General features: G+C 40.9%; 1 protein-coding gene across 1 annotated transcript; it reads left to right on the top strand.

Moving 5' to 3' along the window:
* Nucleotides 1–274: 274 nt before the first annotated feature.
* On the top strand, nucleotides 275–952 carry LOC121837527 (the record flags this gene model as incomplete). Its single annotated transcript, XM_042293134.1, has 1 exon — nucleotides 275–952. A coding segment is annotated over one exon (678 nt), but the record flags the coding sequence as incomplete, so codon positions are not given.
* Nucleotides 953–11,638: the final 10,686 nt, after the last annotated feature.

Genomic DNA, 11,638 nt, shown 5'->3' with positions numbered 1-11,638 from the left:
ATATGTTTCATTCAACGACCATATGTCCTCTTTGCTAGGTATTAATTCTGGTGTTCCCCAGGGAAGCATTCTGGGACCACTTCTATTTCTTTTTTATATTAACGATATTGTTACTATTGACCCTGATGTAAATTTTATAATTTACGCAGATGATACGAGTATAATCATTTTTGATAAAAATTGTGAACATTTTGTTACCAGAGCAAATATTGTTCTATCTAAATTAAAATGTTGGTGCGAAATTAACTCCCTTCCTATAAATACTAATAAGAGCAAGGCTGTAATATTTCAACTACATTCTAGAACTCAAACAAATTTATTCCTTGCTTTCAAATATGGTTCTGATATTATTCATTGTGTTGAAAATGTCAAAACTCTGGGTGTATTTTTTTCCTTAAACATGTCCTGGTCTGAACATGTTAAATATGTTCGTACTAAACGTTCAAAAATAGTTGGAGTAATAAACAAATATAGAAACATTTTACCTACAAATATCAAACTTCAAATTTTTAAATCATTATTTTTCCCCGTCTTAGGATACGCGCATCTGATATGGGGATCCACTGGTTTAACCAACTTAAATTTGCTCCGCGTGCTGCAGAAAAAAGCTCTTCGTGCAATAGCCAATGTTCCTACGACCTCACCATCATTGCCTCTCTTTGATAAATTTTCCATAACCGACGTGCCAAAACTTTACAGTCAACGCTTAATATTAACGTACCAATCGGCCCTAAAAGGTAAATCCGAAACATTTCTGAACCTCGCTGACCTTCATTTGAAAATTCCAATTTATCAAACCCGTCAAATACATCCATGGCAAATACCAAGATCACGTACGAACTTTGGACATCAAAGAATTAAACATGCACTTCCTCACTTACTAAATCATGTCGCATCGCTAGAAATTGATATCACTCCACTTAATAAAAATAGCATTGTTAACATTGTATAAAAAATGCACATTCTATGTTTTATTAACATTGTATAAAAATGCACATTGTATTGTTTTCCTAGATTTATTTGTTTATTAAATGATCTCTTGTTGCGTTGTCTGCCATGTAGGGGTGCCAGGGGCTCGTCAAGCTGCATATAAGCAGGGTCATTCCATGCCAAAGGAGACGGCAATTTTCGTCATATATTGGATATGCTTGAAAAAAATAATATGAATAAAGATACATTTGAAAGTAAGGATGGCTAAGTTTGAGGGCTGAATTATGTTTATTTTTGCTGACGTCATGCTCCAAAGTGCCGAGAATTTGAGAAAACCTCCTGTATTTCAAAACATTGCTGAAAAAAGCTATTCTTACCACATAATTTTACGTTTGCATGCAATCAAGCATAAATATATTCTATCTTACCTTGAAAGGAAAACACCTTACGCCGCCATTTTGGGTCTAGACAGGCACTCCAAACAGAAGCAAATTTTTAAGATTTCTTGATTTTTTTAGACAACTTGAAATTAAAATTTGACTAAGAAAATTTTTCTACTTATTTTTATAAACCTTATACTCGACTAGGTTGCATTACAGCAGTAAAAATTATTTGGACAGTTTTTAATTAAATGGTGAATATGACACTTTCTGGAAAAACTGCCCCATAGAGGGTCAAAAAAAGCCATGTGGGCAATGGTGCTCGCATTTTCTGAAATAGCCAAAAGTTTAATCGACCCCATCTGTTCAACATATCAAAAAATTGGAAAAGTACTTTTTGATATTTTGGAGAAATTATTTTTTAAATATGAGGCAGAACAACATCGCCTCCAGGTGTCCACCTCGTCGGGAACGCACGCCGTCGTCTGCTACGGTCGCGTGAAACACTGCACGGGGAACTTAATTTCGTTAACTATATTTGTATAGCTAACGCTAAGAATCTTGACATTATGACATGTCTATTTATAGTGACTAGAAAGGGGATTTTTTTTTTTTTGTCTAAACAATATGTCCGGGTGCGGTTGCAAGTTGAATAGCGACAACTCGAATACTGTTCGGGATACTTTTTATCAAAGCCGAAACAAAGCACATTTGTTGTTCATCGACATTTTTTTTTTTCTTATGTACATGAATGTAATATATAGACCAGAAATACTATGTACAGATGTCACTCAGATAAGATATCAATATACCAGAAAGGGTAGGCGAATACTATATTTAGGGGTTTTCGATAGGAGCACAACACAGAATTTTTTTTTATTTAGGAGAGACATATATTTTATAAGTGGTAAACACGCAACATGCTTTTGTTTTGTTATAACCTTCGAATGGCAGTTGGCCTGAATATCCACTCTTAATGTTCTGTTTCTTTTAATGTTTCACTCTATGTATTTCAGTTGCACTACGTATTTGCACCCCAGTACCTTTTCGTTGAAAAGGAGGAAAATCACCGTTATCGCTCGGCATCGTTGACGATCTCCAGCGTTCACTATTTCATTTTTTACAAGCAAACGCAGTATGACCAAAAAGGGAAGACGCGCCGTCTGCTAACCAATTTTGATGAACCGTCTGCGTTCACAAACTCGGTTAGTAGACGACGGCTTTGTCTCCAGTCACCTGAGCGCATGTAAAGTGGAATTAAAGCCTTCAAATTAGCGTGCCAAAAGAATATTATTACGTGGTGGCTAAAATAACACACACGTCCATCGTGCAGGAAGAGTTTTCCATACGAATTTAAGACATCGCGGAAGACGGTTCCAGTGATGTGATTGACCTAAGCCGTTTTGGAGCACCTTTCGGAGCAGCCAAAACAGTGTTTCGGAGCAGCAAAAGTGGCTTTTGGAGCAGATATTCTTAGAAAAATATAAATATTTATTTCAAGTGGTTAACAAACAAAGAACACATTGCTCCCCGCAATAAACCAATTATAGTCAAGTTAGACCACCTGGGAGTCTTTCAACAGCTGAAATTCCAATGACATGACACATTTTGCAATGCTTCAGTTAAACTATACATATATATGTACCCGCTAGTGGTAAATAAAAACAAAACTGCACATATTAAAATTTATTCGAAAATGACCAGCTTAGTAGTAAGTATCGCAGCATTAGGTTGACTAGTAATATAATAAATGGAAGCAGTCTCCAAGTAATAAAAAAGTGGCCGCATCTCCACGTGGTGATTGATGTTGATTGGGGCGAAGCTCTGGTGGTGCTGATCACACTTATTTTATTGTTCATAGGTAGAGCTGATAATGCTGATTTTTGTTTATTGCTCATAGGTAGTGCTGAGTTCCGCGTTGCGTTCCGACGTCATTATTACTGCTTTATGGTCGGGGAACTGCAGAGCCATTAGTTCTTTTCGCGGATCAGCTTGGATCCGCTAGAAAAAGAATATGTGGTATGGATCGTGGTTATATAAGGAGTATTCACTGGGCGCCATATTTGTGGGTGCTGTCTAGAGCGCACGCTCAGAACGAGCCCACATTAATAGGCTGCTGAGACCAGCAATCCTGATGGTGTGGAATGCACGTTGCAAAAGAAGCGTGGAAGCTCGCCATCAGCACGCGCTCAGCAGTCGCGCACACAGGTATGGCCGCCAGTGAATACTTCCTATAGGCAGCTGAGTATTTGATTGTAGCGACCTCTCGTCTATAAACGATGAGCCAATGCATGCAAAGGTTTACGCGATTATATACGCATTTGACCGCAGCGCCCTCTCCTGTATGGACGTTGAGTGGCTACATGGAACGTTGGAGAGTATGAACACAGAGAAAAAAAAAGAAAAAAGAACCTGAGCGCATCGACGCAAGGCATCGGAAGTCATGATCAAAAAGTTCTCGGAGCGCTTTGTGCACCGAATGAACTCGAGGCCAACCAGCGCGCCGTGCGGGTTCAGCGTGCAGACATTGCCTTCTTTGCTTTAGCTCACTTTTCTTCACCAACTTTCTTTCGCGGCAGATTTCTCACGTACCGAGGTCTGTCTCGAAAGAAAGCCTACCGAGAGAAACCTAGGTAATCAATACTTCGACACAGCAGTCTTTGAGCTAAAGGGATTTTTGTAGCAGCGTATTAAACAAGAAAATGAATGTTGATGAACATGCAGCAGTCCTTACGTTTCAATTTAGAAAGCGCATATTTGCAGCGACGTGGGGACGGAAAGACCCGACGTCGCGCGACCACGGTGACTGGCAGGCATTGCCCAAATATAGTTTGGCCACGGCCGTTGCTTTTAGAAGCGAGTGCTTTAGCTCATAAAGTAACTCCCGCCGCGTAAAAACATGGTTTCGTTTCAGAGCTTTACGGCATGGCTGGTACCCAGCACGCTAGCGTCGGAGCTTCCGCACACGCCCGCGTCTATCGCTGAAAAAATTTTAAAAAGGCGCGCAACGGGCGAAACTAGGGAGCCTTCATGAGCGCACATGAAGGCACCCTAGGCGAAACGAGAGACAGCGGGAAAAACCATGCAAGACCGGATGAACAATTGATGCAGGGTACTTTGTGTCGAGCGGCCGCTTGCGCCACCTAGCTCATGTGTGCCCAATTAAGTTATTCAGTTTAGTTTTGGTTTTCAAAGGCGACCAAAATTGGTTTTTTGGCGCAGGCTTGGCGCAGATTACCCATATTTTGGCAAAATGTAGCAGGATGTAGCAGGGTTAGCCCCTTGGCGCAGTTTGGCGCAATTGGCGCAGCAATCACATCACTGCGGTTCACACCCGTGACGTTCCAGACGTGCGCAGTGTTCTAGCCTATGAGATGAACTGAAAGCTAATGAAACACTGATATTCTAAATGTGTTATAGTATTTCTTGACTATATTTTATATTTATCTACATAAGAAACAAAAACGTCGGTGAGCTGCAAATGTGCTTTGTTCCGGCTTTGATAAAAGGTATCCCAAACAACATTTCGAGTTGTCGCTATTCAACTCGCAAGCGCACCCGGACATATAGTTTAGAGAAAAAAAAATCCCCTTTCTAGTCACTATAAATAGACATGTCATAATGTCAAGATCCTCAGCTTTAGCTATACAAATATAATTAACGAAAGTAAGTACCCCGTGCAGTGTGTCACTCGACCGTAGCAGACGACGGCGTGCGTTCCCGACGAGGTGGACGCCTGGAGGTGATGCCGTTCTGCCTCATATTTAAAAAACAATTCCTCCAAAATAACAAAAAGTACTTTTCCAATTTTTTGATATGTTGAACAGATGGGGTCGGTTAAACTTTTGGCTATTTCAGAAAATGCGAGCACCGTTGCCCTCATGGCTTTTTTTGACCCTCTATGGGGCAGTTTTTCCAGAAAGTGTCATATTCACCATTTAATTAAAAAGTCAAAATAATTTTTTACCGTTGTAATGCAGCCTAGTCGAGTATAAGGTTTATGAAAATAAGTAGAAAAGGTTTTTTAGTCAAATTTTAATTTCAAGTTGACTAAAAAAAATCAAGAAATCTTAAATATTTACTTCGGTTTGGAGTGCCTGTGTGGACCCAAAATGGCGGTGTAAGGTGTTTTCCTTTCAAGATAAGATAGAATATATTTATGCTTGATTGCATGCAAACGTAAAATTAAGCGGTAAGAATAGCTTTTTTTCAGCAATTTTTTGAAATACAAGAGGTTTTCTCAAACTCCCGGCACTTTGGAGCATGACGTCAGCAAAAATAAACATAATTTAGCCCTCAAACTTAGCCATCCTTACTTTCAAATGTGTCTTTATTCATATTATTTTTTTCAAGCATATCCAAAATATGACGAAAATTGCCGTCTCCTTTGGCATGGAATGACCCAGCAGCTTTTTCTCTTGGTATCCCCCATCATGTGATGGAAAATAAAAGCAGATTTGATTTGATTTGATTTGATACGGATCTTCGAGTTCTTCAAAGGGACACCGCTGTCTTATGAAGAATTCCTGTAATAACTAGACCGAAATCTAATTAGATGCGGGCTTTAGGATGTAAGTAAATAAACAAAATTAAAACAGATCGAGGCTCCAGGAACATCGCTGTCTTCTTTCACGTAATAAGGTATGTTGAAACATGTTCGTGTTGAGTTGAAGGACATGAGAGGTGGCATGGAGTGCATGTGTGTGTGCGTTTTACCTCTAATGCTTCATCATTTGAAATAGTTTTGGGGCTGTGTTCGTGGAATACCCGAAACGAGAAGCGAGATGGGGCTGTGTTCGTGGAATACCCGAAACGAGAAGCGAGATGGGGCTGTGTTTTTGTCACTTATTGGTAGTGTTGTGCCTGCCTGCGAAAATATGTACGAAATAGCATTGCACGTAGTTTGTTAAAAATTGTCAATGAGCTTCGTGGGAGAGGTTTAGTAGATCATTTCCATAACTCCAATATCGACACCCGATACTCTGCCGACGCCTTTGATTATGCATTGTGTGCGTTATCAAGAAAAACATACTCCCACACCAGACAATATGAGCCAATATGACAATGTAGAACAAGAATAGATGCGTTATATTTGTTTTGGAAAATGGTAGCGCGTGCGTAAGGTGAAGTAACCAGCTTCTATTACTCTCTGCGTCTTGCTATTTACGTATAAAGAATGGAGGGTACTGCAACTTGTCCTTCCAGCAAGCATTGCGACTACTGGCTTGGTAACCTGTAATAAAGGAAAAGGGCATTTTCTATATTACTGCTTTCAGTCGCCGATTATTGTCGACAGGCTGTTTGCATCACAAAAAATTTGCCCTCATCGATTCAATTCGCGTCTGCATTTTTTTTTCATAGAATTATTAGATAAAATCTCAAGATACTAATAATGCTCACTATATTCTAGTGATGAATCAGGTCGCGCAGCGCAGCTAAATTCATTGTGTATCCACATATAGCAATGAACCAATTAGACCATCAAAGTATAGAATATATATATATATAGACATACGTTAAAAGAGCAATTAAGCATTTAGTAAAGTACATTCAGCTAAATAACTCTATTTTAGAACTGCCCCACTGTTTCGGCCAGGTTAATTTTATATTTTCTCATTTTATCACAGATTCAGGTTGCAGAAAACATACCTAGGTCTATTTTCTCTTTTAGATAAGATGACGATTGGAAGTTCTTCCTTTCACCCTCTCTGACCACCTAATTTAAGATTGTTTCGCTAAACTTTCTGCAGACGTATATGCAGTGACCTCTTTTTTCCACTCTGTCAATGGAGTGCGTCACAGCAAATCCTGCAACAGAAGTGACTTGGCGTAGAGTGAATCTGCTACAAAACTTGCACCAAGCTAGGATAGAAGGTATACCAATATCAGAATAAAAGCGAAACGTCTTCTTAGCCTTAGCGTCCAGCTGAGTCGACCAGACAGGTGTAGCCTGCTTGGAAGGCAGACATAGCATCATCTTGTCGTAAACGATTTTGTGTTTTGGAAAAAAAGAAGACAATATAGCCGCAGTTTGCACTATGAATGAAAGGACCTCCAATACTGCCGCTTATTTTATTTCGCACAGAATGTTGTCAGGTGAGGATTTGACAAATATTTTTCGTCCTCCATTTCACTGAGGTTAGTGGAGCACTTTACTCATTCCACAGGGCCTTTGTAAACAGCGGGTAAAATCCTAGAAGCCTACATCTTGGTGGCCATAAATACCTTGCAACTTCTATGGACCTAATTGGAGCTTGTCTCACAAACATAATCCAAATGTGAGGGGCCATGCAATCTGAAATATTTTGAATTTAACAAATGAAATTCCAATTTAAACTTAGATCAATTGCATTACCCCTCGTCCTTCAGCTATTCAATTAGCTTCTGCAGCTTGACTCGCAATTTTATAACAGGCAGCAATTCCTCGACTGTTCTATCTGCCAGGTTTAGAAATCTCTCCTCTTCATATATGAAAACTCTTCATATATGAAAAAAAAACATAGAACATTGTATATACAACGCAAAGTAACATAAATATGTATATTATGAGGAGGGTGAAGTGAATGATGGGGCAGTGGCATGCACCATCATCGCAGGTCAGGCTACACCAATGACCTGACTACCAGTAAACCATTCTGTGTTCTATCATCATCATTACACACAGATCCACACACCAACAGACAAAATGTGGATATACAAGAGAAGCTTGTAATAATCATATTACCAAGGAGCTCTGGAATGCCCGGATAAATTGCCAGAAGCAGCAGCAGAAGTGTCCGTAACGTATCGGGGCCTTCGTCAATCGGGATCCCCAGTCCCGCAACTGTTCTGGTCACTGCTCCATTGCTTCTGGGGATCGGGCATTCCACAGTTTCTCGGTATTATCCATAAATAGTTGGAAGTCAGGAAAACGTTGTGTTACTGATGTTATACTGACACTGAAATAATGATCAATCTACCCAATGACCTTTGGCTCGATGTAACGATAAGGACCGCATTTTTGTTCTGTAAGCAAAACTTCTTATAAGACCCCGTAAAATGATAGTTTCAAACAAAAAGTTGGTATTACGCCACACATATATTTTTACAAACGGAGCGACAAAACCTATTGATAATCTGGCATATGTGTAGTTGTGGCCACGATATATGCACAAGTGGGAGCCAGTTTGATCATTAAACCCCCCCCCCCCCCCCCAATATCACCTGCGCAGCAAATTTGCACAGTGAAGGTTTCACAGTTGAAGGGGACAAAAACAGGTATAATTCGCTTTGTTGTATAAAATGTACTGAGAACAAATGTTGGGGCAGAAAGCACGACATACAGACGATTGCAAGCAAGGTCACTGGCGGCCGCCATGTATGGCTCATGCTGGCAAGCCTGTGAAATTTCAAGCTTGGCAAAGCTATGTTAACGCGCCAGCTGCACGTGCTTGTACTCATGGGGCAAAAGTCGGGGCGCCATGCTTGTAATTGTCTATCCACTGGAAAATACGATGGTTAATAGAGAATCACAGAAATTAAAGTATTTGTCGAACAAAAGACGGAATTGATCTAAATTGTTCGTTAATAACAGATCACTGGAGCACCGGGTTGTGACACTACCTGAATTATCCACAAATGTAACTAAAGTCCCTGTCACTGTCAGCTACCTTCACGTACCTTTTGAGATAGCTATGAGGTGGGAACGGAAGCACTGCACTAGCGGTGGCTCATGCTGGGATCACACAGGATCAGGACAAGTCCTCAAATGCCAAAAATTCCAGTTGTACTCTGACGCTATGAAACACATGCGCATTTCCGCATTGCACAAGAACGTTCTGTTAAAATGTACTTTCACGTAGAGGGTAGGATAGCGCCAATGCACACAAATCAAAACTGCTTTGTTTGCCGCTTTGCGATCAGGGCAGCCGCGGCCACCGATACCCGGAGCCGCCGATACGTGCACTCCGTTTGGCAGCTGAAACCAACCTGACAGAACCAAACCAAGAAGATCGACAGGAGGGGCGTTTTTTACCCTGAAGCTTCGAACCTCTGGAAGAAATCTCCAAAGTTATTTTTTGTCAGTCAATCTGACACGTATCGAGCATCAAGCGATCAAGCTCCAACGGTTTCAACGATCGAACCGCTTCCCTTACTTCCACTTTGAACGTAGTTTCTACCAAATACTTCTGCGTTTTAAACTTCAGCCCCGTCATATGCTTCAACTGGTTCAACTTGAAAGCGTCTTTCGGTGAAGTCATCCTTTTCTTTTGAGAAGGATTTGATTCTTTAGTCGTAGTTGGTGATAGTGTACAAATTTTAAAAAAAAGGCATAACCATGTTTCTGACAACGATTCTTGGCCGAGTGTTGGCTCAAGTTTTTGGTCGACCCGAGAGAAGTCGAGAAACCGGAGTGTGAGTGTTGTCCGCTGTCACGTGGTCACATCTGGCCAACGTTGCCCTGTCGCTCCTCTCGCTTCTCTCTCGGGGGTTCGGTTGCTCCGAGCAACCAAGAGCAAAGGTTATGAAGAACCTTTTCTAAAGAAAAAGTTGTTCATCGCCGACTTGCCCTTCTAACGTTCTCAACCGTTCTTAACGAGCTGAAAGAGTTCTTGGGGCGTCGAAGAACCTTTCAAGAACGCATTTATTTCAGAGTGTAGTTCTCTTCACAATCTTTGCGACCGCTACGCTTTAAAGCTACAACTTTCTGGTATTTAGGTGGCCATATAAATGTTTTGTTGGTTCAGTTGTTTTGCTCGTAGGTGAGCCTTGGTTTGACATTTCTACGTCGTGCTTCTCTAAAACTCTAGGCAGGGATAAGTGAATTGTCCAAAACCTCTTATTTCTGCATTTTCATCGGTGTGGACAAACATGTATGTAACGCGTTACTAGTCACAAGTTACATCTACCTAGTTACTTTTTGGTGAGGAGTAACGCATTTAGTTACTTTTTTCAGAAAAGGAAATAGTAACGTACTTACTTTTAAGGTCACGTAACGAGTTACGGAATTTTGTTGCTTTTGAGGAGTAACGTTTACAACAACGTTTAAACAGCAATGTTTTAGTTCTAACCTGAGTATGCGTCTATTGGGATAAAGGTTTATCGAGCAAGTTTTATCGATGAACACGTCAGTCGAACTCTAGATCTAGGAATGTCCTTCACCCAGCGAACACAACAAGGTTCGTTGGTTGAAACTTTCTAAAATCGCGTACAGACCGTATGTAAACCCGGAGGTTGCCAACACTGTAAGGTACAGATCCCATTGACAACTTGGAACTTTAGAAGCAAAAAGAGTAAAAGAGAGAGGGAAATCCCAGATGCACCAGTCCTTCCTGAAGCACAACACTGCCGTTCCTTCGAGCGCGTCAGTAGAACGACTCTGCAATGTCGCCGGAGATGTATTCTCGAGGAAGCATGAAAACTTAACCGATGAAAACTTTGAGAGGCAGCTACTGTTTAAGTGCAACGACTACTGAAAAGAAAACAGTAAACTATGGAGCAAAAGCAGTTGTGCATTTGGCCGTCAAAGTAGCGAGAAATGTAACTCGTTACGTTTGATGTAACCTAACCCGTTCTTTTTGAGAATAGGTGCGAGTCACGTATTTAGTTACTTTTTGAGCTTGTAACGAGGAAAGGTATCTATTCACTTTCTGGAGGGCAACGTGTACATGTCTGGGTGTGGAATGTAGGAAGCGTTGAACTGGATTCTTCCTCCGCCGTTAACGTACGATCGTATAAATGCACAATTAGGTATGAAAAAATCTTGGCTTCTGTTGCAATTCCGCCGCGGACGAACCGAAACACGAGCCAATTTAAAAAGCAAAAAAAAAAAAGCAAAAAAAAACCGACGTGATAACCTTAACAAAGGGAGCTCTTCGCTTAAAAAAAAGGTCGACTATGGCAGTAAAAACGAAACTTAAAGAAATAAAAAGAAATGTCTATATAGTTACACAAAAAGTAAGACAAAAAAGAAAATAAAAAAGGTGAGAGCTAATTTACGCCAATAAAAACTCACTAAAGCAGATCTGATTAAGTTTGAATAATGGCACCCGTAATTATCTATCTCACTCGCCGTTGACCTGGTTTTCGTAAAAGTGAGAGAGAAAGAAACGAAGGAAGAAGAAGAAAGCGACGCGGAATTCATTACGACCGCTGCTGCCCTGTGGCCGACACGCCGCCCGGGTGACTGTTGTGAATACTAACGACGCGTCGCTTGTGCAAAGCATTTTTTTCCCTCGCTCGCGCCAAGCAAGTTCAAGAAAGGCAGTGGGCAAATGACAACCGTCCACCGTGGCCTAATGGCGCGGCGAGGCTTGCGTTTTTCGGACGAGCGGACGCGGGATGGGCTA

The sequence above is a fragment of the Ixodes scapularis genome, unplaced genomic scaffold (genome assembly GCF_016920785.2).
Source record: "Ixodes scapularis isolate PalLabHiFi unplaced genomic scaffold, ASM1692078v2 PGA_scaffold45__5_contigs__length_3442486, whole genome shotgun sequence".
Lineage (NCBI taxonomy): Eukaryota > Metazoa > Arthropoda > Arachnida > Ixodida > Ixodidae > Ixodes > Ixodes scapularis.
The sequence above is the reverse complement of the archived record's forward strand: the minus strand, read 5'-3'. Positions and strand labels throughout refer to the sequence as shown.